At 38.5% G+C, this 26088-nt stretch overlaps 1 protein-coding gene and 1 long non-coding RNA gene across 4 annotated transcripts in view; one reads left to right on the top strand and one right to left on the bottom strand.

Annotated features, from left to right (window-relative positions):
* Positions 1 to 3093: 3093 nt before the first annotated feature.
* Positions 3094 to 26088, bottom strand: part of TXLNB (taxilin beta) — a 56692-nt gene continuing 33697 nt past the window's right edge. For both annotated transcript variants that reach the window (XM_085015772.1, XM_003121175.7), the window contains exons 5-10: positions 23238 to 23432; positions 21347 to 21466; positions 17714 to 17788; positions 10829 to 10921; positions 7384 to 7479; positions 3094 to 6253 (exon numbers count right to left, since the gene is read on the bottom strand). In XM_085015772.1, coding sequence (XP_084871898.1) covers positions 5504 to 6253; positions 7384 to 7479; positions 10829 to 10921; positions 17714 to 17788; positions 21347 to 21466; positions 23238 to 23432 — 1329 coding nt within the window. In that variant the 3' untranslated portion in view covers positions 3094 to 5503. The remainder of the gene's footprint in view (positions 6254 to 7383; positions 7480 to 10828; positions 10922 to 17713; positions 17789 to 21346; positions 21467 to 23237; positions 23433 to 26088) is intronic.
* The window catches only part of LOC110259987 (uncharacterized), a 1024192-nt gene continuing 1018722 nt past the window's right edge, over positions 20619 to 26088 (top strand). For both annotated transcript variants that reach the window (XR_014839513.1, XR_014839508.1), the window contains exon 1: positions 20619 to 20680. This is a non-coding gene — a long non-coding RNA (uncharacterized LOC110259987). The remainder of the gene's footprint in view (positions 20681 to 26088) is intronic.

The raw sequence follows: 26088 nt of genomic DNA, 5'->3' as shown, positions 1-26088 counted from the left end.
AGAACCCCACTAGTATCCATGAGGATTCTGGCTTGATCCCTGGTCCCGATCAGTGAGTTAAGGATCGGCATTGCTGCAAGCTGTGGCTCAGATCTTGTATTGGTGTGACTGTGGTGTAGGCCGGCAACTGCAGCTCCGATTCAAACCCTAGCCTGGGAACATTCACATGCGTCTGGTGTGGCCCTAAAAAAAAGCAAAAAAAAAACAAAACCGAAAAAAACCCCCACTATGATACAGTGAATGCTGACAGTGGTTATTAAGGCAATGGAATTATGGGCAAAAATTCTCTTTTCTCTATTTTCTAAATGTTCTATCATGTAATTTTATTATATTAATACTAAAAAGAATACATTTATTATTTTAAAAGAAAGGCAAATAAGAAAGGCAATAACACAACACTGAGAAACACGTTTGTGAAAATTACCCCACGTTGAAGTTATGGTGTGGACGTGTGTGCATGTCATTATGGTTCTTTTTGTTTCTTGTCATCCTGCTTTCACAAAAGGGGCCACCAATTTCTCTGCCGCTTCCATTATTGCTCTTAATAGTCTTAAAGTTTTATCTTTTTATTTTTTTCTTTTATACAATAGCTTTTCTCTCTCCCTCTTCCTTCCCCTCTCTTAACATATGTCTTCTTGCTTTGCTTCTTATGGTGGTTTTGTGTTATTTGAGATAAGATGTCATCCATTGACCGTTAGTTATGAAATAATGATCTTTACACCTAGGCATGTTTGAGGTACTTGAACATTATGATAGGTCACTTTAAAAAATTCAAAGTTAAAGTATAAAATATAGCCAATATTTTATAATAACTGTAAATGGAAAGTAACCTTTAAAAATTGTATAAAATTGTATAAATTTTAGATTTAATAAAAATTAATTTTGGGTTAGATCTTAAGATATATAAACAGTCCATTCAAAAAATATGTCTATATTTTAAATAAATAAACAAATAAATAATAAATCAAATGGGATTGATATTGCTGCTAACAGAAAGCTGAGGCTCTAAAAATCCAGGAGGAAGGAACAGCATTCAAATTTTGCCAAGCTTAATTGTAGTGTGAAGTAATTTACCTCATTTCTTATCTCCTGGTAGAGTAAAACAGCTTCTTTGAATAGTTTTTATGCCATGGAGCTATGAATTTGTAGATTTCCCTTGCCAGTTAAATGCTTCTATCAAATATCCTTATTCATACAGGAAATGAGTCCCTTTTTAAAAAATTTTTTCTTTTTTTTCTTTTTTAGGGCCGCACCCATGGCATATGGAGGTTCCCAGGCCAGGGGTCGAATCAGAGATACAGTTGTCGGCCTATACCACAACCACAGCAACTCAGGATCTGAGCTGTGTCTCTGAACTATACCACAGTTCATGGGAAATGCTAGAGCCACTGAGTGAGGCAGGGATCAAACCTGCAACCTCACGGTTCCTAGTTGGATTCGTTTCTTCTGTGCCATGACAGGAACTCCAGAAACGATTCTTTTTTATACTCTGTCCTTGTCAGGAAATATAATACTAAATATTCTTTGAAAGTATAGATGTAAAGACTCACCTGTAAGAGCAGAATTAAATCTTTGTCAGATTTTATACGTGTGTGTATGTGTGTGTGTGTGTGTGTGTGTGTGTGTGTACATTCACACACAATATGCATCAGCAACTAGCATTTGTAGAACTTCTTTCAGTGGATACCATCAAAGAGACTCGACTTCACATATTGAGGATACAACTTAACAGTTTTGAGAATAACCTTCATTTACTATCCTTTATGAATGTTTCTATTCTCACAGAGGCTCTAGTGGTTGATCTAAGGATAACTTTAATTTTCAGGTTCAGAAACATAAATTATTTAAACCTTGTGAAAATTTAACCCATATACTCTACCTGCCTCTTACTTCCTAAATCCTACTTGGCAGTTTATGATGGGAATGAATTTTAGAGACCAGAATCATCACTTTTATTTCATAACTTCTTTTTGTGAATTCTTTACATTTTAATTACTTTTATTTTTTCTAAATATTGGATTTAAGTAGTGGTTAGAGAAGAGGCTAAGGTAATTTTCTTAAAATGATTTCTTTCATAATGATCTCTTGGTCTTGGTGAAAAGCAGCCTCATTTTTGCAACAAACATAGTATTTTTATTATTTCAAAAAAAAGGAAATATTTTAAAAATGTGTTATCTACAACATAGAAAAAGGAGCAAAAACAGCTTTAAGGGCGGGGTTTAATCTTTTTTTTTTTTTCTTTTTTAGGGCCACACTGAGGCATATGGTAGTTCCCAGGCTAGGGGTCAAATCGGAGCTACAGCTGCTTGCCTAGGCCTGCACCACAGCCACAGCAACGTGGGATCCGAGCCTCATCTGTGACCTACATCACAGCTCATGGCAATACGGGGTCCTTAACCCACTGGGTGAGGCCAGGGGGTGAACCCGCATCCTCATGGATCCTAGTCGGGTTGGTTAACCGCTGAGCTACGAAGCTAACTCCAGGGTTTAATTTTTTTTCCATTCTAGCTAAGCATACCTCTTCTCCAAGCATATTAGGAAATGCTATGTTTAAGACCCCTCCCCCACCCCCCATCCCCCCATGAAGATGGGTTGGGAAGGGTTGGGAAGAGGGAATAAGCAAAAGTCAGAACAGTGGGCCTTTTCTGGTCCTGTTAGAATTCTTGAAGCAGTTAGAGGAACCAGGTAGAGGCAGGAGAATGAGCTAAGACCTGCAATACTCTCTCCTTTACTCCTCAGAATATTTCTGAGAGGACACATGGCAGAGAAGCCTGTGGAAACATGATCTCAGGGAGACTGGCACTGAAGTGTGATAGGTCTGTGGAAGCTGACGGCCAGGCAGAGGAGTGTGGGTTCTGCTCTCTCCTTAGGCCTGTTCTCTCTCTCGATCTTCCTTCCCTTTCTCTCCCTCTCTTTGAAAATCTTACCCCAAGATTTTCAAAGTGGTCATTCCATGTTCATTTTACTCAGAGACCAAAGTTCAGCCAAGAGAACATAACCATAATCTTTGTTAGGTATTGCTGAAACATAGAAGTGACAAGAGTAAAAATAAATGTAAATGAAAATTAAAAAACAAAACACTACAAGAGCATATGGGAAGAGAGATGACTTTTTAATAAATACATAAATTATAATTATTTAATTTAGAAAACACCAACAACTCCAGTGTTTCTGGAAAGTAGACTTAGCATCTCTAAAAATAGCTACATGAACTTGCTAAAGAACAGAAATTCCTTATTCTTTTGGGTCTTATGAGTTATTGTTATAAATGCTAAGGACAAATTCTAGCACAAAGGACTATAATGAAACATTCTTTGAATATTAAAATAATTCCTCCAAAACCTATATTAAGCCTTACAAATTTCAAGCAAGTTATTGTATCTGAAACTCTGCTCAAGATATACACCATAGTGAGTAATGTGTTGCTATGAAAGCTTTTTGGACCAAAAAAAAAAATGACCTCTGGGAATTAGAATATTTGATTTACTGGATTTTGGCTCCTCTCCTGCCTGTTTCTCTTGCTAAGCATCCAGACTGTGATTATCTAATCTTACTCCATTCTTGGAAGTTTAGTCCCTGTAAATAATGGGAAAGGAGACCCTCCTGGTTTGTACTAGGGCATATTTGGCTGTGAATTAAATGAAGGTTTAAATCTCTAAGATTTCCAGTTAATGTTGAATTTGGCTGGATACCCTGTAGTTATAATAGCTTAAGCCTTTAAAAATACATGGGTTTTGAAATAATGATATGCATTTTTTCCCTGATTTTCTTCCTGACAAGCATTTTGTTATTACCCTCACCGTCGACTTCAAACAAATTTAAGCAATTTACAATTCTTATAGCATATGGTTGCTGCCCACGAGCACTTCGTGTGCTTTAGCAGACAGCCACATGCAACACTGAAGAATGATTTCTTGGATGAGTACTAGAGAATCATGCTTTTATCCATTTTTCTACTTGAGTTCAACTTTTAAGGTAGGTTTGGATTAGATTTTTTTCCCCCTCCCTCCTTCCCTTCCTCTATCCCTTTCCCCTCCTCCTTCTCTTCCTTCCTAAGTCTTTGTTGCAGTCTCTCTTTATTCTAGATAGAGTAATTCATGCTGTCAATATTATTAGAGACTCAGGTATTTCTAGCTTTTGCATCTCCTGAATCCTCACCTATTTTTTCAAGTCATTTTCAGTAGGGATGAATCTGCCCTTTGCTTTGTACTTTTGGCTGTACAGAATTCATCAAAACAGAAAATGTGTTGGTTTGTAAGCCTCATCACTCATATTAAAACCCTGTGTGGATTTCTGTTTTTGGAAAAATAATATCTTTTCCTTAGCCATAATTGAGATGAGGGCTGAGGGTAATTTCCTGCTGTGAAATAGAGGGTTGGAAAGAAGGAGCAGAAGCTTTGAGAATATAGGCTACGGCAGTAACAGCAAAAGGTGATGGGGAACCCTCTGATAGACAACAGGGAATCAAGGGAAGAGTTGGCAGGGCCAGGTAAATAAATATGCTATCTCGAGATCTCTGTAGCTCAAGAGGTGAGGGACCAGAGCACAGCCTTTCAGACTGAGGTCCTTAATCCTTCCATCCCCTAGCTCCCTTCCCCACTTCCAACCCCTTCCTTGCAGGAAGCCAAGAGTGAGCTGACTCACCACTTGAGGGGGTTGCAAGGCAAAGGGCTGAGTTGTGCAGGTGAAACAGCTGGAAGTGGTGAGCCATCTACTGCTGTGATTATCCCCCGCCCCCTTAGAGCCTCTTGTGGCCACCTTTGTGTCTATGCGCTCTGTACAGCCCTTCAATCTAACCTAACTTCTGTCCTGCCACTTAATCCATTTATTGAATTTATTGACCTACCATTGTTATTGTTACCCAATATTACATGGCCTAAATACTTGTGTTCTGAAACAAATTCACAGAGCATTAGTCTACTGTAGTCTCAAGTGCAAGTAAGAGATAATCTTTTTGATAAGCATCTAAATATTTTGCATGAGAGAAATACAAAGAGATGAGAGAAATGTATGTGTAATATATATACTTGCATATATGTGTATAAAATATACACATACATATGCAAATGGATATATTATATATGTAATGTTTAAATGGAACCTGGTCATCCACTACTTACTATGGAACTCATTAAACTATACAGAAATAAATAAAGCATTACATTTTCAGTATTTATATATTGTAGTGGAAATCTTTAAATACCAAATTTTACTGTTGATTAGGAAACTGAATTAAGTATCATCATAATGGCAAATTAATATACAGTTGCTACTCGGATTTTTTGTTGCCATTTGGGAAAATTATACCATCAACCAGTACTAAATAGAAAAACTCCAAATCAGTTACAAATTGAGAACAAATAACAAAGGCTGATTGTACTCTACTTAACATTTAAAATGTCTTGATCTGATTAAGTCTCTTCCATTAGATGTCTCTAGCTCTTAATGCCTTTTTCAGGTGAAAGATGGAAAGTCAAGAAGAGCCTCTGAAGGCAGACGAGGCTTAATCTACTCCTTCCAGATTGGTGTCGGCCACTTCTGGCCCCTGGGGCAGGGCCGTATCCCCTCCTGGCAGCCCCTCAGCGGTTGGCACGTGCTCACCTGCAGCGGGAGGTGGAGCAGGATGGTCGGCCTCCATCACCTGGAGCGAGGCCTCAGCGAGCGGCTCCAGCGCCTGACCGGAAGCTGCTGCCTGCGGCTTCCGGGGCTGCAGATCCACCTGTGCTTCGGTCGGGAGCCGGAAGCTTTGGGCCTCTGCTCCTGACTCAGCTGGGGGACTCCTGGCCCTGAGGGGAGGTTCGGCTTCATGTCCTCCCGCGGTCTCAGCCTGAGGCCTTGGTGGAGGCAGGGGACTCTCTGAAAGGCCTCGAGGGCTCAGGGGGGCTTGTTCCGGCTCCTTGAGGGTCGTGCTGCCGCCCTCTGGAGGACCGCCGACTTCTGCTGGGATTTCTTTAGACCCGTCGACGGTTGACTCTGGACGATGAATGACCATGAAGGCCGCAGCCAGATTCTGCACGGCATTGTGAACCCTATTGGCTTCCTCTGCAGCGGCATCAACCTCTTCACTCACAAAGGTATTTGACTCTAGCTCCTCGTCTGAGGTGTGCTGACTTTGGTCGTCTTTTTCAGGCATTTTCGCTTCTCTGATTTTCTTGTAGAGTTCATTTCTCTCTTCTTGTAAAGCTCGGCAGAGGTTTTCTAGCCTTCCGATTTTCATCACGAAGCATTCGTATTCTTTAGCTCTCAATGTTTTCTGTGATTTAAACACGCACACGCACATTAAATGACACAAAAAACAAAATGGCAAGGATGCCCTCTGCAATTTATCAGGCTCTGACCGCAAGGGGTTGGCTGGACGGGGACTTGGTCAGGGACATCACTCTTGCCCTGTGTTGGAGTCTTTGGGTAGAATTTTAATTCACATATTCTTTAGGAAAGAAAGATAGTTTCAGTCTGAGGCTTCTAAAATCTTAAAATGTATTTTCTGCTTTTAAGACTTAGAAGGCATAAGCAGAAGCTTGTGGCAAAATGATTGAGATGGACTGGGACTTGGCCGTCAGCAGTGCCTTAACTGTTCAAGAGATAAATTGCTATATGCTAATCAAGCAACTGTTTGATTTATGTTTATGAATAATAAGCACATCTCTTTGGAATTGGTTGCAGTTTGGGATGAATTGTTAGAACAGTAATTATAAGTGGAGAAACTCACCATGCACTCATTCGTGATGCTGCTTAAACTGTTCATTTCTCCTTTTCTCTAGAAATGTTGGTGTGTTAGTGCATGAAATTGTTCCTAATCATCTTACTCCTTCACCCCTGCCTTTGTGCTATTATGTACCTTTTAAGACTTTTTCCCCCACTTGTTTACTGGAGAGATCTTCACCTGTAAGCCCTGCCTCTCAGGTCAAGGGCCATGTATCTTTGCCTTCATAGTCTCAAAACCTCCAGAGCCTGAAAGAATATCAGTATTTAAATGACTGTTGGAGGAATTAAGCAATTTATCTCTGTATCTGTCTATAAAATAACATATACTTTGGGTGCTTGGGCTGGTGTTTTTCTCACTGTGTTTGAATCAACTAATTAATTTACTCTGTGCCTGTTATGCATTAGGCACAAGGGAAATTCAAGCACAGCTAAAACATTCATCTAGCAGGTGTGGTGCTGCTTTGGAATCAACAAGTAGGCATATGACTTAGGGTTAAAATGCTCTTAATGAGTCTTTTGTGGTAATTACTTTTATTGCAATATCATATATAGCACATTCCAGAAAAATTCATCTCTTTTTCAAAGGTACTCATTTGTGCTATTAGGCCATAGTTGCTTTCTGAGTATAAATGTATTGACTAGTCAGGGGAAGAAGAGCAAGGGGAAAAGCTTCCTCACCTCTTCAATCATGTCCAACAGAGCTTTGTTACAGTTCTCAAACCGGGCTTTCCACGTGGCTGTTTCTTTTTCCAGCTTCTTCATTTTCTTAGTGGTCTATAGAAATTAGAATGTTTTAATGTTAATCCTGATTAGTTAATATATCAAAGAAACTGTCGGTGCCATATGTGATGTCAGGAAAAGTTCTTTTGTTACCAGCTACTGAAGGAAACAAAAATTCAATACCAAGGAATGAAGAATGAGTGGAGAGAGTCATGATTTATTTCTGAATCATCTGGGTCAGTGGTGAACAAATTTATTTGCATCAGAGCCAATTCAGGAGAAAGGGAACTACTTAGGGCCTTCCTGTTTTGTCATGCTTTTTCTTTTGTTTAAAATAAAAATAGCTTTATTGAGTCCCAAGAATAAACTTGAAATTTAAGTTATTTACTTTATTGAATAGAAGACTATTAGTGAGAAAGTTGGCCTGGCTTTTTAGCCATTAAAATGTTGATAATATCTGGGCATATCTGAGAAGTGTCCACACAAAGGCAGCTTTCTATTTTCTCAGTCTTTACATTTGTAGAATGCAGTAGGATTTACAGAAAGTGATTACATGCGTTATTCATTTCGTTCTTTTTTTTTTTTTTTTTTTTTTTTTTTTTTTTTTTTTGTCTTTTGAGGGCTGCACCTGTGGCATATGGAGGTTCCCAGGCTAGGGGTCTAATTGGAGCTGTAGCCGCCGGCTTACACCACAGCCACAGCAATACCAGATCCGAGCCGTGTCTGTGAGCTGCACTACAGCTCACCACAGTGCCAGATCCTTAACCCAGTGAGCGAGGCCAGGGATTGAACCCACAACCTCATGGTTCCTAGTCGATTCATTTCTGCTGTGCCACGATGGGAACTCTCATTTCATTCTTGAAACAATTCCCTAAGGAAAGTTCTGTTTTCACCTCTATAAATGGGGAAACTAAGGCTCAGGAAGGTGGAATAATATTCAGGTGACTCAGCAGAAGAGGGGGCCTGGAGTCCTTTCACTTAAAGCAACATGTATGGAGTGCCTGCTTGTCACCAGGCAGGGGCTAGGTGTAGGGCATACAGAAGTGAATAAAAGGTAGCCTGGCTTTTTCGTGACTGAAACTGTTCCTAGTTAGAGGATCTCCTTTCTTTTTGGATAAAGTGAAGGATAAGGCATGTGTTTATTTAGGTGCATTTACCCTGGATGAGCCACACTTGGGCACTTGCTACTTCGGGCCAGACTGCCTGAGGCTGGGTCTCTCCACTTGGAGGCCAGAGGCTGGCCCCAGGCTGTTGGCCCCTGGGCTCTGTAGAGAAGCTATGTGAGCCTTGGATACTTTTTTATTTTGATAATTTTTAAAATGAAGTTAGTAGTTTATAAACCATTAAAAGTTATCACCTCCTTTAGGAATTTGATGAAATCTATGGGACTACACTTAAACCTAAAGAAATACGCATATCAAATTTTTTTTTTTTGGTAATTCTAAGGTCTTACTGCTAAAAGTCTATGAAGCCTCAGATTAAAAACTCCTGCTGTAATATCTATTTCAGTCTTAAAACTATGTATCTTGGAATAAATAGCATTTTTCCTACCTTAGTATTTATTTCAAATTAAAACTATGATTAAATTTTTAAAAATGGAATTGGAAAGCTGTAACTTTTTTAAAAAAAATCTTTTCTTGTTTTTTTTATGGTAGAAACAGCTTTAAAAAAATGATTTTTTTTTTTTTTTTTGTCTTTTAGGGCTGCACCTGTGGCATATGGAGGTTCCCAGTGTAGGGGGTCCAATCCAAGCTGTAGCTGTCAGCCTATGCCACAGCCACAGAAATGCAGGATCTTTAACCCACTGAGTAAGGCCAGGGATCGAACCCAAGTCCTCATGGATACTAGTCGGGTTCGTTAACTCCTGAGCCACAACTGGAACTCCTAAAAACAAAAATTTAAGAAATTAAGAGGTTCCTTTAATATTGTATCAACTTCTAAATTTATTTTTATTAAAATTTTTATTAAAGTATAGTTGATTTACGGTGTTGTGCCAATATCTGTCTAAAGCAAAGTGACTCAGTTACACACACATACACATATATACACGTTATTTTTTATATTCTTTTCCATCATGGTCTATCTCAGGAGATTGGATATAGTTCCCTGTATTATATAGTAGGACCTTGTTTATCCATTCTAACTGCAATAATTTGCATCAACTAGCCCCAAACTCCCAGTCCATTCCTTTTCCCCACCCCCTACCCTTTGCAACCACAAGTCTGTTCTGTATGTCCGTGGTTCTGGGAAAGCTGTAGCCGTTAAAAAAGTGTTCGCCTATTAAGTTTACTCATGAGTTGTGAAATTTATCATATTGTTTTTGAAAATTTTTTAAAAGGTATGCTTTCTACCCTTAAAAGGGTTAATGTCAATGACTTTCAGAAACACTGATGCTGATTTTGTTTTGGAAAACACTAAATTGAACAAAATTTAAAATAAACATTGTATCTAATAATATTAGCATCTGATATTAGTAAAGTACTTTAAAAAAGTTTAAAACCCTTAAAATACATTAACTTATTTGAACTTCACAATCTTGTGACATAGGCAAGGGAAATAGTGTCTTAATATATAGATGAGAGAAATTAACTTGGGGAAAGTGAATTGTTCTCCAATACTTGATGAGTAAGAACACACAAAGAATTTGAATTTAAACTCCCATCTTCTCTTTCAAAGCTCTGTCAATTATATCATATTCCATACCTTCTGAGAAGGATCCTTTGAAATGGTATTTTCTGCTTTAACATTCTACTCTTGCATATTTATATGAAAGTTGTTTTTGTTAACCTTTAGAAGATTGCTTTTTTATTTTAGCATAAAGAATGTAATGTTAAATTGCTAGCTCTTATCTTTTTTTTTTTTAATTTAAAACTCCCTTCATGGATTAGAAAAAGAAAATATTTTTCCTCAGAGTGAAAATGTATCCTAGTGTTTTTGGACTCTTCCTAAGATTAATTCACCACATACTTAACCAATTAAAAAATACAGCCCAAATCTCATTTGCTTGTATAAACATTTCATTACTTCATAGACTCTCCTGAGATATCTTAGCAAGACAAAAATGAACTCAAAGGAAAATTCCTTTCAAAATAGAAAATATTGGAGTTCCCGTCGTGGCTCAGTGGTTAACGAATCCAACTAGGAACCAGGAGGTTTCGGGTTTGATCCCTGGCCTTGCTCAGTGGGTTAAAGATCTGGCCTTTCTGTGAGCTGTGGTGTAGGTCACAGATGTGGCTTGGATACCACATTGCTGTGGCTCTGGCCTAGGGATCTGTTTAGATCCCTAGCCTGGGAACCTCCATATGCCACGGGTGTGGCCCTAGAAAAGACAAAAAGGCAAAAAAAAAAAAAAACCCCAAAAATAGAAAATGTCAGTATTTCATGGGGGATTAGCAATACTTACTTTATCCATTTCCTGTTTGAAAGTGGCAAACACCTCATTGCTTTTTGTCAGTGTGCTCTGAAACTCTTCAAACCTTCCAGAGTAGAGAGTAAGCTGTAAACAGGGAAAGAGTAGATCTATTTTAGAGCTTCTTTCAGAATGCTTCCACAACAAAACAAGTCATTGTTTATTATTTGAGAAAATGATTTAAGGGAATTCTCAATACCATATTAGTGATATGTTCAATTATTTTATTTACTGTGAGATCAGCCTCAGTCAGTGAGTATGATTGAAATACTTTTTTTTTTTTTTTTTTTTTTTGTCTTTTTGCCATTTCTAGGGCAGCTTCGTTAACCACTGAGCCACGATGAGAACTCCTGAAATACTTCTTTATGGAGTTCCTGTCATGGCGCAGTGGAAAGAATCCGACTAGGACCCATGAGGTTGCGGGTTTGATCCCTGGCCTTGCTCAGTGGGTTAAGGATCCGGCATTGCTGTGAGCTTTGGTGTAGGTCACAGATGAGGCTTGGATCCAGTGTTGCTGTGGCATAGGCTGGCAGCTATAGCTCTGATTCTACTCTTAGCCTGGGAAGCTCCATGTGCCCTGGGTGTGGCCCCACAAAAAACAAACAAAACTTCTCTAAAGAAAAATGAAATAATAAAATGACAGTATATTTTCATATTTTTACCATTTCATTATATCATAACTTTCATTATATCATAACATTTATTGAACACTGAACATATTCATTGACATTATGTACATTTAACCTGTAGCTCCTGTTTTTTTTTTTTTTTTTGTCTTTTTTGTTGTTGTTGTTATTGTTGCTATTTCTTGGGCCGCTGCCGCGTCATATGGAGGTTCCCAGGCCAGGGGTTGAATCGGAGCTGTAGCCACTGGCCTACGCCAGAGCCACAGCAACGCGGGATCCGAGCCGTGTCTGCAACCTACACCACAGCTCACGGCAACGCCAGATCATCAACCCACTGAGCAAGGGCAGGGATCGAACCCGCAACCTATGGTTCCTAGTCGGATTCGTTAACCACTGCGCCACGACGGGAACTCCTGTAGCTCCTGTTTTTGAGAGGCCTGCACTCCTGATAAGAAGACCATCCCAAAGACAGTTTGGTTATAGGACAGTGAATACAAAGTACCAAGTCAGTTAAATACTGATCAAAGAAGGAGGTGAGCATGGCAGGTGATCATATGAGCCGCATTTTTGTGAAGAAGGTGAGCCTTCAACTTGGTCTTAAAGGATGAGAATGTAGACAAATGAAAACAAGTGATAAAGGAAATATGGGCCAGACATGGACTCGGATGGCTGTCATTATGCAGGTTGTGCCATTATAAGCAATTGCCATTTCCCTTTTCGACATTGTGGTTTTGTATATTTATGAATACAGCATTTTAGTTGATAGCAGTTAAATGTCTCTTTTCATAAAAATCAGTTTACCAATTTTTAATAGATGGAAATAATGAGCTTGAGGAAGAAATGCCTCTTTCTAATTTGCACAAGAAAGACATCCTGTGGGATAGCATGGGAATATAGAGAAGAGCCTTTGTATCTCTCTATTCTTAATTTTAAGGCTTGTATTTGGAGTAGGACTAGGGCAGGATAGGGAAGGAGAGCTGTATTAATACTTATTGTTAGTGACAGTTATATAATAATAAAATCTTGCATTTAAGAATTTTAGGATAGCATGTTTTGAGTGAATGGAGATTTAATATGGATGATTCATGTTTATTCATGTGGAAAGTTCCATTTTCAAATATGACTTTGATATTCTTGAGTGTCTGGAACAGCCTCAAGCCTCAAGTCCACCAGTTGGCTGGTGGTACCTGTGAGACTGTCCTTTCAAAAGCAGAAAAGATTGAGCAACTCAAAGTCAGTAGGTTGGAGAGGTCCCTGTCTTGGTAATGGGAGTTGGGAATCCCACAACCCCTAGAACCCAGAAAATGTGCTTATCTAGAATGGCTCCCTCTCAAATGATTCAGAACAGCTGAGGTTTTACAACAAAATAGCATGAAACCTTTTCAATAGGAAACAGGTTTTCCAGTGGAGAGTTAAACAACAGCTGACCATCACTTTGAAATCAATCATTAGCACCATGAGTATGTGTTAAAACTTAGGGTGCCTCTAGTGGCCTAAAATTTGTTTCTCATGATTCCTTGGCAAACAGGTTAAAGAAGACTGAATAAAGTGGCATCAGGGAATTTATGGCTAGGAACGTATCCTAGGGTTTTACACACATGGTGTGTAAGACGGTACAGCTGACTCTTGACCAATCAGGGGGTTGGGGTGCTGATCCTCTATGAAGTAGAAAATCTGTGTATAATTTATAGCTGGCCCTCTGTACTTCTGGTTCCTCGTATCTGCAGTTCCCAATCTGCTCATTTAGTCAGCCTCAGATACTGCAGGAATATAGTATTTATTTACTTTATTTTTATTTCTTTTTAGGACCACACCTGGGGCATATACAAGTTTGCAAGCTAGGGGTTGAATTGGAGCTGCCATTGTAGGCCTATGCCACAGCCATAGCAATGTCAGATCTGAGCTGCATCTGTGACCTTGTGGCATTTCTGGATTCTTAACCTACTAAGCGAGGCCAGGTATCAAACCTGAATCCTCACGGACATTATGTCCGATTCTTAACATGCTGAACCACAATGGGAACTCTATTTACTATGAACTCCATGTATAATTAGATAAGTACAGTTCATATTGTTTGAGGGTCAGCTGTACTTATTATGTGTGATGTACTCTTGACATATTCTATTTAATTGTTTCATATTCTCCCAAAGTACTGGCTGGGATCCACTGACTTGGTTTGAGGGTGCATGAATAAGTCAAGTCCCACAGTTTGAGAGTAAGTCCCTGTGGGACTGGTTAGCTATACTGCATGTGGTCTAGTGGTCTAGGGTGGGAATCACTACCTCCAGCTGGTCCTATTCTCCATTCATTTGCATTTTTGGCTAAGCCTCCTGTGAACTTCTTACTTTCTTCCCTCTCTTTTTCTGACTTTTCAGTAATTCCTGCAGAGTTACAGGGGATTTGTAGATATGGTCTCCTGAGCTGGTCCTCCCAAGCCCTCCCTTGCAGCCCTGTCGTTGCAGGCTACCAACAGGAGGGGAAGGAATGGGCATGTATGTGGCCCATTTCACTGGTGCAGCCTTGACAGTATCAGTGGGAACAACCACACCCACTCCACCAGCTCTCTCCCCATTCTTTGGCCAAAATGTTCTTTTGGTGTATACATTGGGCTGGTTTTCTTTCCCTTCGCCATGTTTTCTTGTGGCATGGAGAAGACAGATACACCACAGTCCCAAGGAGTAGAGTCTCACTTCATTACCACGTCTAGCCTTTGTCTAGTGACTGTCAACTTTTTCTTCTTTAATTTTAAACTGAGTAAAATACGCATAACATAAAATTTCCACCTTAACCATTTCAAGTGTATAGTTCAGTATTAAGTGTATTCACATTGTTGTGCACCAACTTCTAGAATTTTTCATTGTGCAAAACTGAAATTGTGCCTGTTAAACCATAGCTCTCCATGTCTTCCTTCTAGTCACCATTTTTAATATTCTACTTTTCTTTCTATATGACCTCTTTGTCATAGGTGGCAAAACCTGTATGGACTGTACTTTTCTCAGGTAACCAACACTGACACTCTGTTTACACTAACTAAAAATGTTTACTTTATGGATATTTGTTTAGTCATATTTTCCCTTTCACTTTTATGCTGACATTACGTGTCTTTGATGTGTCATATTCCCTCTTTCACTTTGGTATTTCAGAGAAACATGGAAGGGATATCCAGATGTCGCTCTCAGTACTCCTACCAGAGGCAGAAATAGAAACGCACTATTCCAGGGTTGGTAACAACAACAGTTGCCCCAACATTTCACTTTTAAAGGGCTGAGTGGTACACACATTCTTGTAACTTGAGCACAAATTTTAATTACAAACATTTGTAGCATCTATGAAATGGAACTGTGTCCAGGAATTGTTTTAACCAACTTGTGAGATTTGGACTGGGAACAAGTCCAATTATAGTAGTAGTTGCAGAGGAATCTCCTCCCATTCTATATAGATAAGGTGAGGTCTTCTGAGATTGAAGGCTATGATTACTTGTCTTTAGCAGTTGACTTACTGATCTTTCCCCTTGGGTAGGATTTTGTGTCTGCACTGCTGTGTTGTGTTGGTATTGCTGACTTTCCACATCTACTACCATCTTCATCCTTATCGATCCAGTGAACACTCAATTTGTAGCCACAGTTGTATCCCATTGATCATCTCTGACATTTACTCTATTGCCTTGGTTTGTATAATTGAAAACCAGACATCTCTTCCCTAAGTGACAATCATGCCCCAGATTGGCATGCTGTTGTCTTATGACTGAAAATGAAATGACCATCTAGGAAAATGCAATCTGTCCTTGATATTTCCTTTGCTCAGACATAGAAGTGGGGACTAAGACCTCCCTCTCCTACTATCCTACTCTTTTAATTGTTGAACCAAAGGAAGTGTTTGAGTGCTTTGCAAAATCAACTGTGATAGACTTTGTTTTTCAGTGTTCAAAGGTTTTAAGAAAAAAAACACTGGTATTTGTCAAGGGGAACTTGTTTAAACCTTACTACATGTGGAAATTCAGGGCCTCTATATTCTTACTGAAGATTAAGTAATTACTGAAATTTTGAAAATGCCTTGAAGACGAAAGAGATACAAGGGAGGGTCTTTGCAGAGAGAGCTGTGCCATGGAAAACAAGATGATAGAGGAAGCAGTGTTAACTCAATTTAGGGTCACACTTCTTTAGCTCTAGAAATTATCTAAATTTGTGAACCAGAGCTGCACAGGGTCTTGAGATCATCTTTCCCATGGTTCTTACACTTTTTGGCAACAAAAGACTCCTTTTGTCTCATATGTCATTATGTGGACCTTTACCTATGAAATAATACTAATATTAGCTCATATACTAATTAATTATTAGCATTTTAATTAATATTATTGTTATTACTAGGTTGTGGCTTTAATTAGGGTGAGATTTTTGATTCTCTAATTGATTACTATAAAACCTAGAATGATGCCTAGTACTTAGTAGAAGTTCAATAAATATTAGTTGAATTAATTATACTACTGTGAGTCAGGCACCGAGTTAAGCGCTTTGCATGCGTAACTTGAAAACAAACTGCATATATTATATATTCATTAACTCATTTTCCTTTTATAAATTTAAACATATGAATAACTGCCATCCCTGCCTCTGAGCAAAAGCTGATATAATTTCAAAAACAACTACATTTTAGACAATAGCTGCTGCCTTATGTATTGTTATGTTTTGGAAATACTGAAAAGTATGTAAAGGCCTCCAGAGTTTGGAGGACTCCAGCTTGGAATCACTGATCTCTTCATTTAGCATAGAGGAGATTGCTTGTAATAGATGATGTGAACAATGGATGGCTTCAAGTACTGTCTGTTGTACTGCTCAAGGCTCTGTGCTGGAAATGGGGCAGACATACAGCCAGAAGCCCTGATTCTCTGGACTCCTCTCCAGATAGTGAGATCACACCTCCTTCCCCTGCTGTGTGCTTCTGGTTAGAGAATTGCCATTGCCTGCCTCCCACCCCACACCATGATATGACGGGTTCTATGGCTGCCTTAAGGATGATCTTGAGTTGGTAACCTTAGAGTTTAGTCTTTTAACTGAGTCCTTCGATTCTGTTAATAGTGAAAAAATTATTTTGAATTTCTCTGTAATTAACATTTAAAAACTATTTTGATATATTTAGTGGAGGAAAGAATTCATTATTGCATTTGGTACACACATTGGAAAAGTATGCTTTAGGAAGGTTAGATATCAGAATGTTATCTATGTTTTTGTCAATGCAGTACGTTAATTTGTGATTTTAAGTTTGTCGTTTTTCTTATTTCCTTTTTAAAAAATGACCAAGTATTCATTGAACTTGTTCATTCACACAGTGAATAATTGTTTTTAATGAACAAATATTTAGCAGTCAGCACATAAACGTTTACAAGTGAATTATTCAAATCTTACAGTGATGCTGCCCAGTTTGGAAGGCTTCTGATTCTCTCACCTTCTGTGAATTTGCTCTGTGTGATTTTACAGTCCATTTTGCAATTGGGCATTTCTCCTGGCAGGAGAGCTAGAGCCCCTCTGTGGCCCAGCCCTTGGCAGGGTGGCTCTCCTGGAACCTGACAAGGAATATTTGCCAAAAGGGACAGAGCCCCAAGGGCAATGGAAAGATGGATATGTCTGGCTTTCCTCCAGAGCCAGCTGTTCCTTGAGGTTTTATTTTTGAGCCCGAATAATAAATTCCCATAGTCTAATCAAATACACACATAACATCTCAAAGCCAGATCAAAATGGTTTCTGAGTTGTCTGCCATTTCTAATCCTTCTCCATTGTCAAGGCCAATTTTCTGATAACCACAAAAACTTGAGTGCTGACTTTATTTTTCTAATTTCCTTTTATTATAAATAATATCAAACAAATAATGACATTTTCAATAATGACTATTATAGATGGTCCAGCCGGACAGTTTACATTTCATCCTTACCTTGATAGGCTAATGGGGGAGGAGAGAGAGGGGACATATAAACAGACAGGTGAGGACCCAGCCATCAGCTTATTCTGGTTGACCCTTATCTATATGTCAACAAGCCTTTTGACTAGAAGTTGTTGGTACAGAGCATTTATTTTTCTTAGATATAATGTTGTGGTTTTATTTGTGCTTAACGATAGTAAGTATGAAGTTATTCTTCATTTCCAACTCCTGTCACCTTTTTCCCCTGCCACATAGAAGGCCTTGTGCAGACTACCTTTGGTTCACAGCAATGAGAGCAAACCCATGCATTGTTGCCCCCCTTTTGCTCCCTGCACTTCACCTGAGCCTGCAGGACTGTCTCTTGTTCCTTCAGCACTTTGGCCTGAAGTTTCCACTCTGCTGCCTGGTTCAGCAACTGTGAGAAAAGAGAATGCATGGAAAGACTGTCAGATTGTCTTTTAAGCTATCATTTGTAGTAATTTGTGTATAAACATAATAACTTGCTAATTAATCCTCTTAAGTAATTTTGGGGGAACGTTGTAAGGAATCTAAGAAGGATAAGATAACAACTATCTTTAGATAATAGCAATCTAAAAAATTGCATTCTCGGAGTTCCCGTCGTGGCGCAGTGGTTAACGAATCCAACTAGGAACCATGAGGTTGAGGGTTTGATCCCTGGCCTTGCTCAGTAGGTTAAGGATCCGGCATTGCCGTGAGCTGTGGTGTAGGTTGCAGACATGGCTCGGATGCCGTGTTACTGTGGCTCTGGTGTAGGCTGTGGCTCTGGTGTACAGCTCTGATTCGACCCCTAGCCTGGGAACCTCCATATTCCGTGGGAGCGGCCTAAGAAATGGCAAAAAGACAAAAAAGAAAAAAAAAAGTTGGATTCTCAACAAAAAATCAGTGATTCTAAAGGAAAAAGAAAAAAAGTCTCTAACTCAAGCATGAATCACCTAAAATTCAACCTCCCACCAAATTCTGGAACCTTAGCAATCCTGCCCAAGCATCATTCAGCCTCTGCTTGAACATTTCTAGAATATCCCCACCTGGGCCATGGCTGTGAGCAACTATTCCTTTATATTAAACCCAGTAATTCTTTCATATTAGAGCCTTGTTCTCCACCATAGCATGCATCAGAATCTCTTTGGGGGCATGTTAAAATGCAGATTCTTCTCAGATAATGTAATGAGTATACAGAATGAGTATAAAGGATGTAGGAAATATATAATGTGATTAGAATCTATACCTAAAGCAAATACCCAAGCTGGTTTAGATGTTGGTGGTCCATGGATTATGTTGTGAGAAACAGCTGGTTAGAAATTTGACCTGTTATTCTAAGTCCTGTATAAAGTTTGCAAAAGAAGTCTCATCCCTCTTCTATAGAAGGCAACCCTTCAGATATAGCGAAGGTCCTCATATCAAACATGATTAGAACTGGAACTGATGGGTTAAACTGAAAATGTTATTTATGTGTAAAAGTGACACACACATTTAAAACATGTTATTTTAACTTAAGATGTATGTTCATTTATTTATAAATTTTGATGTTGGGTTAATCTTTAGATGTTTTGGATATGGATCTTCTGATTGGAATTTAGAGGGTTTTTGCCAGTTTTTGTTTCTATAAAAATTATATCTATAAAATGTCATATATAAGATTTATAATTTTTTTATTTTTTATTTTTTATTGTCTTTTTGCCATTTCTAGGGCCGCTCCTGCGGCATATGGAGGTTCCCAGGCTAGGGGTCTAATCAGAGCTATAGCCACCGGCCTATGCCAGAGCCACAGCAACGCGGGATCTGAGCTTCGTCTGCAACCTACACCACAGCTCACGGCAACACTGGATCCTTAACCCACTGAGCAAGGCCAGGGATCGGACCTGCAACCTCATGGTTCCTAGTCGGATTCATTAACCACTGAGCCACGATGGGAACTCCCAGATTTATAATTTTTTTTTTAAACAGTAGTGCTGGACCCTAAAGACCTAAGATATTTGGAAAGCAGCTTGATTGGATAATTCTCTAGAGTTTTACAGTTTTCTTTAGGTCTTGTTTTATAATTTTCTTTAGGTCTTGTATAGCTTCTCACATCTAACTTGACAGTTGTTCTTTTGCTGTTTGCCTACATCTAGTCTTTCAAAGCATCAAGCATGGTTTTCATAGAGATAACTCTTTCTTTTCACATTGTATTTTATCAGTTTATGTATCATTCTCTTGATTTACATGATGCAAAACCAAGGATGACTGGAAAGAAAAGGTTTGGGAGCAAAGACTCCATTCTTGGTAAGCACCATCTTACTTAAGTTGGACAACCATGTGTGACTTTTCCAGAGTGGTTAACTAGCTACAGGAGTTAACCTGCTATGGAACTGTCAGCGTGGTTACACAGAATGGTGAACATCATGGATAGCCTGGTTAGTCAGATGGTCATCAGTTAAGTTTCTATTTTATTTCAAGACAGGCTGATATAATTTTTTTCCTTTTTATTTATCCCTATGGTTTAACAAAAAAAAAAAAAAAAAAAAAAAAGGTCAGTTTTGGGAACCAGAATGAAAAACAATGAAATCATTATTTAAAAAAACTTGAAGGCTTCTTTTTTCTTATCCAAGTTAGTCTTGACCTTTCCATTTATAACAGGGGGTTATACATGTTCCTCTATGCCTCCTAGCGAGCAGTGAAGATCAGTTATTATTGAAGTGCAGCTAACTCATTGTATGAGAGGGCTGAAGCAGCTGTGGATTAGAAGATCTGCAGAGCCCCCTCTGGCCATCTGAGCTGTGTGGCAGCAAAGTACATGGCCAGCCCCTGCTTTACACTCAGGGGCCCTGTTGTGATGGGTGGTCCCTGACAAAGAGGGAGGAAGGAGGCTGCTTGTTCTGCTTGGGATGAAGGAACCACCCAATACCCTCAGCCCTGATTTGATATTTCATCACTTTCAAAAAGAAGTGTCAGAGTTGGAACCCAGGTAAGTGACCACCTTTGAAGAACTAAGGGTGACTGTCTTTCTTTGATTCATATCTGCTGTTTTGCTAAATCAGGGTAGGAAAAGAGAGTAGCATGCTAGCAATTTGGTAAGGTTGAGTCACTCTGTGTTTGCCCCCCAGTCTCTTTCACATGAATCTTTGCCTAGCTGTTCCTCTGTCAGGTCTCATATATTAAATATCAATGGTACTGATACTCTGTAGGAATATATTCTGTAGGATGCCAAGCTGGTTTCAGCATCAGGACCTTTGTCTCTGCTACAGATACTGCTTCTGGAGACCTTCTCTCTGACTTCTTCTCATCAGGCAGGGCACAGCAGTCTAAAGTAAGTCCCCTCGATTTCTCTTTATTTTTGTAGTAGCACTTATTATTTGAAATTATCCTTCCTTATTCCTTTGCTTGTTTATTGTGCATCTCTTCCCAGTTAGACTCTAGTCTCCATGCTGGGATGTGGCCTTCTATATTGTTCACTGCTACACCCCAGGACCAGGAATGGTGCTTTGCTTATAACAGGTGCTGGAAAAAGGTTTGTTGAATGTATGCATAAATATTTTATGCAAAAAACAGCATGGGGGAGTTCCTGTTATGGCTCAGTGGGTTACAAACCCGACTAGTATCCATGAGGATGCGGGTTCGATCCTTGGCCTCGCTCAGTGGGTTAAAGATCTGGTGTTGCTGTAAGCTGTGGTATAGGTCACAGATGTGGCTCAGATCCTGCATTGGTGTGGCTGTGGTGTAGGTCAGCAGCTATAGCTCAGATTCAACCCCTAGTCAGGGAACTTCCACATGCCCCTGAGTGTGGCCCTAAAAAGGAAACAAACAGTGTGGGTACAGGGCCTCCTACCGGGCTGGCCAGTTTCATTCTCCAGGGAAGCTCAGGCTCTTTCTCCATCAGCCTAGTGCTCTATGACCTTTGTCAAAAACCATATCCTCAGCGGTTCTCTGACCCTGAGGCAGACCAGACATGCACATAGACGCAGGTGATAAGTACATATTCCTTCTCGCGTTTGTGCCGTTCCTCTGCTTCCTTCATCATTTCCTGTGCCTGCTCAAGTTTTGCATCCACCAGCTTCTGCTGCAGTTCTCTGTGTTTAAATATTTTGTCCAGATGCTAAGGAAAAATAAAGTGCACATATCAAGCTTGACTTTTTATTGGTACTGAAAAATGTAAAATAAAAAAAGTAATGTTGACATAAACACATGTTCTCTGGATTTTAAGATTATAAAAAAGAGAGGAATAAATGCACTGGCATCACTTATGATTTTATATAAAAGCCATTAATTGGCAGAGTCCCCTGCATTTTGCATTACACAATAGTGAATGCAAAAGGTGAAGGTTCAGCAATGCTAACTCCAAAAGGTCCCAAAGTATTTTCCTAAATTTGGTAACTGTTAGATATGATGCTAGTTATTATGCTAAACAGCACAGACAGTGATGTGTATTGCAAGGACTATAGCACTGTCACTCAGTATTTTGGCTCTTTCTCTGAATATAAAACCACTTTTAATCACAACATCAATTCAGTTTACTATGGTGAATTCTCCTCTGGTGTTGGCCTCAAAGCTTGTGAGGAAGCCCTGAGGTGATATCCTGTGGCCCTGGATCTGGGACTGAAGAAGGAGAGCCCTGATTTCACCCCTGTTACTCTGGTAGGCAAGACAAGGCCAAGGGGCACAGATGAATTAATATGCAAGTGTGCTACTGCTTCCTCCACACCTTTTGACCTCTTGTCTACCTTGGTGAAGAAAAACTTCCACCTCTACCTCAGTGAGAATTTCTTGGTCATTAGGAGGTCCCCTTGGCGAGGACTTGTGGAATTCTATCCTTGGGTCTTACCTGGAACCAGTCCTCAGGAATATACAACTAGTCCACTAGGCCATTCCCACCTGAGGTTTCTCTGAAGAGTATGGACATTTTATTTTTAGCTCCTTCCCTTTTGTTTTCTCCTGAACCTCCATTCTGGAGCAGGATCAATCTTCATGTCAAGATAAAATGGTAGCATGGCATTATAGTTCACCCTGAGGAATTTCTTAATTTACCTAGCTGCTACTGCTACCTACTATCGGCTCAGATTATTTTCTTGATAAAATCTTAGCGTATTGTCAACAGAGCTACTTTGATGACAGTGTATTAAATTTTAAGGCAGAGATTTAAAATTTGGGTGGGATGAAAAAAGGATATGAAATATTTAAATCTGTAGTCTTAAAACCTATTAAATATAAAAATATAATTTTGGAATAAGAAAAATTATTATTATAGTTCCCCTGATGTAAACTACTGATAGCAAAACTCTTTTGGCTTTTGTGACTATGGATAAATGATTTAACCTCGTAGCCTCTGCTTCCCATTTATCAAATGTGTATAAGTGCATAAGATTGTTGAGACAATTAAATGACATGTTGTATATATAGTACTTAGCACATTGTCTGGCACAAATGAAGCATAAATAATAATATCATCCTTACTGTAATTATATATAATAGTATATGTATATGTACTATTGTGGGCTATATACGATTCAGGCTTTTAATTTAGATGACATGGTAATTTTTAAGAGGGATGTTGAGGTATTTCCTGGCTCTGTAGTAAGGGTTTTAAAAATGCTGAAAAATACTGTTTTCAAGGATAACTGTGCACATGGCCCCCCACTTTCTACTTATTGCCTTTGCTTTGCAGTGATTCCAGTTTTGAAGAAATTCTGTATGATTTTGAGCCAGGTATTTGTAATACCATCTGTTTTAGTTTTGGCTAGTAAAAGAAATCCAATCCTAATCAATCTAGAGGGTTGTCTATAACTTTGTTGTTAACCAAGTTCCCCACCTTCACAACCCAGATCCAGATCAATATGTAATTCTTCCAAGTTGTTTGATATGGTTCTCACCTCCTCTCTGAGCTCATACTGATCAATGATGCTTTTCAGTTTCTCTGCGAGCTCTGTGTTTTCCTGACAGAGCTTCATATTTCGCTCACTCTGTTGCTCAATCTGGGCCTGGATATCCGTCAGGGTGCTTTGGAAATGACTTGTGATCTCTTTCCTTTTCTCTTCTTCCTCACGTGCTCGCTGAAGTGTTTCCTCCTGTGGATAGAAAGAAATCTCCTATGTTATGCTGGTTCATAAGTACCCCAGGGTTACAGAACTCAGTATTTGGTCAATGAAAGGAGATTAGTATGCAGGGAGATTAGTATATAGAATGTTTTCCCTCAGTTCTCTAGAGGTAACATTGCTCAGATCCCAGGTAAATATTTGAGCAGAGGTTTCAGTTGTGAATACATGGTCACTCAGCAGGTGCAGCAAGGGGTTTGAATTTGACAGTTGGTGATGAATAGGCTTGTTTTAAAGATGAGGAGTCTACTGTTCAGTGAATAAACTACAGCGATTTCTAACAAATCTGCAGTCCTTAGGTTTTGATCTCTTGGCGTGAACTAGAAAAAGGGCCACTGAGTTTTACTGATTGATGGGACAGATCATGTGTTCCCTTGGTTTGGTATAGGAAGAAGAACAGTAGATCTTAGGTTCCTCTGTAAAATGATGGCATATTAATCATGTGATTGTATTCTCAAGTTTTGTAAATATAAGCAAACAATATAAACTTTTTCTTGGCTAAAAAAAAAAAAGGCTTTCATCAAAATTCTTGAAAAGGAAACTAAGATAACCATAGATGAAATACAGCAGTTCAAGAATGTAAAAGGAAATCTTAGAAGATATGCTGGATGTTTTATTTCTTAAGAAACAGTCATCCCACATGTCACATAGGGTAAGTGAAGTGTTCAAGGTAAGTTTTGAATTTGAAAGCATTATTACATTTCAGATCTTCTTTAAAATGAAACATCTAATTTTCCCCCTTCTGCTTTATTAATATTTAGAAATTGAGAATTAACTTTTATATCATTTCTGTTCTCTTTTGTCTAAAAACTCCCCCTTCATTGCTAACTAACAATGTACCCAAATTTCCCCCATATCTATATTGAGAATTATTTGCTTTGTGCTTATTCCTCTCATTGTTTTAGAAGAAAAGGGTTTAATCTTGCTACATCATACCAAAGATAGAGACACTGCTGACAAGTGATACAGACATTTCAGAATTCCTTTCAGTTCTGATTAATTGTTATTATGAAAGCTTGCTTCATTGTTGGCAAGTAAAATTATACTGCATTTAGTTGCCTCCCAAGATCAAATTATGTAACGGGATTTTTAAAAAGAAGTACCAATTGAAACAGAAGTAATTGTGCAGAGCTTTATTATGGTAGTAGAATAATGTGATCAAAATAAAAACTGATGCTGAAAATACATGCTCTGAAAATATTTTAATTTATCATTAGGTGTCCCCCTTTTTCTACAATATTAACATATTTTCTGACTCTAATATGACTCCTGATATCAGAATCATAATTTACTTCTAGTATAAACATTTAATGAATAGAAATTTCTTAGGGATATTGTAGAAGAAATATGCACTATCTAATACGAAGAAATTAACTATCAGAGATATTATTTCCCTGAATTTAGTATGTTAACACTTACTATATGTATTTCATTAAAAGTGATTATGGCCACCTATTAAGAGGAATTGAATATACATATGATAGTGATTGTCTCTTTATTGCTCCTGATTAGCTTATAACCTTCTAGTTATAGTCCATGGTATGAAGGCCATTTGCAGTTATAGCTATTCTATTCATGAATGAATGAGTAAATAAAAGGACTGTTACATGCTACCAGAACATTGGCTAGAGAAAGAAGGTATGGCTGATAGATATGGCATTAAACACAAACATGGTACCCAATCCTGACCCACAGAATGGAATCTTGCATTTTATATTGCATAGTTTTTCAATGAGAGAAAAACATATCTACTGTAATCTTATAAAATTTGAGTCCTTTGATAAAGAAAATGCAATCATTTGGACAATGTCTGAGATAAAATTTTATCATTCAAAAGTCAAAGTGAAAATTAATAATGCAAAGAGATTAAGGGACAAAAACTGAAATTCCTAAGAGAACAGCTTTGTGACATCTTTGTGCATCTTAGAACCAGTACTATTCCTGGCACATAATCCATAGGTATTCAGGAAATGTTTATATAATGAATCAGTAAATTATTAATTTACATATACGAACAGTTTGGACTGGATGATTTCTATAGTATTTTCCACTGTAAAGTTTTTTGATATTCTGATAACAAATTCTACTTATTTCATTACTAAAATCATGTGCCTGAGACACCAGTTTCTTACAGGGCACTTCTTTTTCAGTATAATTTGAGGCTCAGATTTGTTGTTTCAAATATATGTAGTACTTTGTGAAGTAAACTCAGACTTTTATTGGTATTTTTCTAAATTATCTTAAATTATAAGGTTTTAATGGAGTTTTTTTTGACTCATTGAATAAGCAGTTTTAAGAAGGAATAGTAAAAATTAAAATTTATGGTGGTGGAAAGAAGCTGGTGTATATTCTTTTTCTATATCTTCTCAAGCTCTTAGCATGTGAATTTTTGTTGTAGGCATACTTGGGTAATTCACTAGCATGGCCAAGAAGCTCATTCTGCACTGACCCTTTTGCAAATAACAACTATAAACTCTGGACAAAATGCAAGAAACAACTACCTAAAGACACTGGAGAGAAATTATTTCAAGTGTCTTCTCTGAGGAAGTCAAAAGGGAAATTAAAAAATAGCTCGAAGCAAATGACGGGAGTTCCTGTCTTGGCTCAGGGGTAGCAAACCCAACTAGGA

Source organism: Sus scrofa, chromosome 1, assembly GCF_054392235.1.
Source record: "Sus scrofa isolate SSC_HxYL_T2T_F1_AM1 chromosome 1, Sscrofa_HxYL_maternal_Yorkshire_Landrace_v2.0, whole genome shotgun sequence".
NCBI classification, from domain to species: domain Eukaryota; kingdom Metazoa; phylum Chordata; class Mammalia; order Artiodactyla; family Suidae; genus Sus; species Sus scrofa.
The sequence above is the reverse complement of the archived record's forward strand: the minus strand, read 5'-3'. Positions and strand labels throughout refer to the sequence as shown.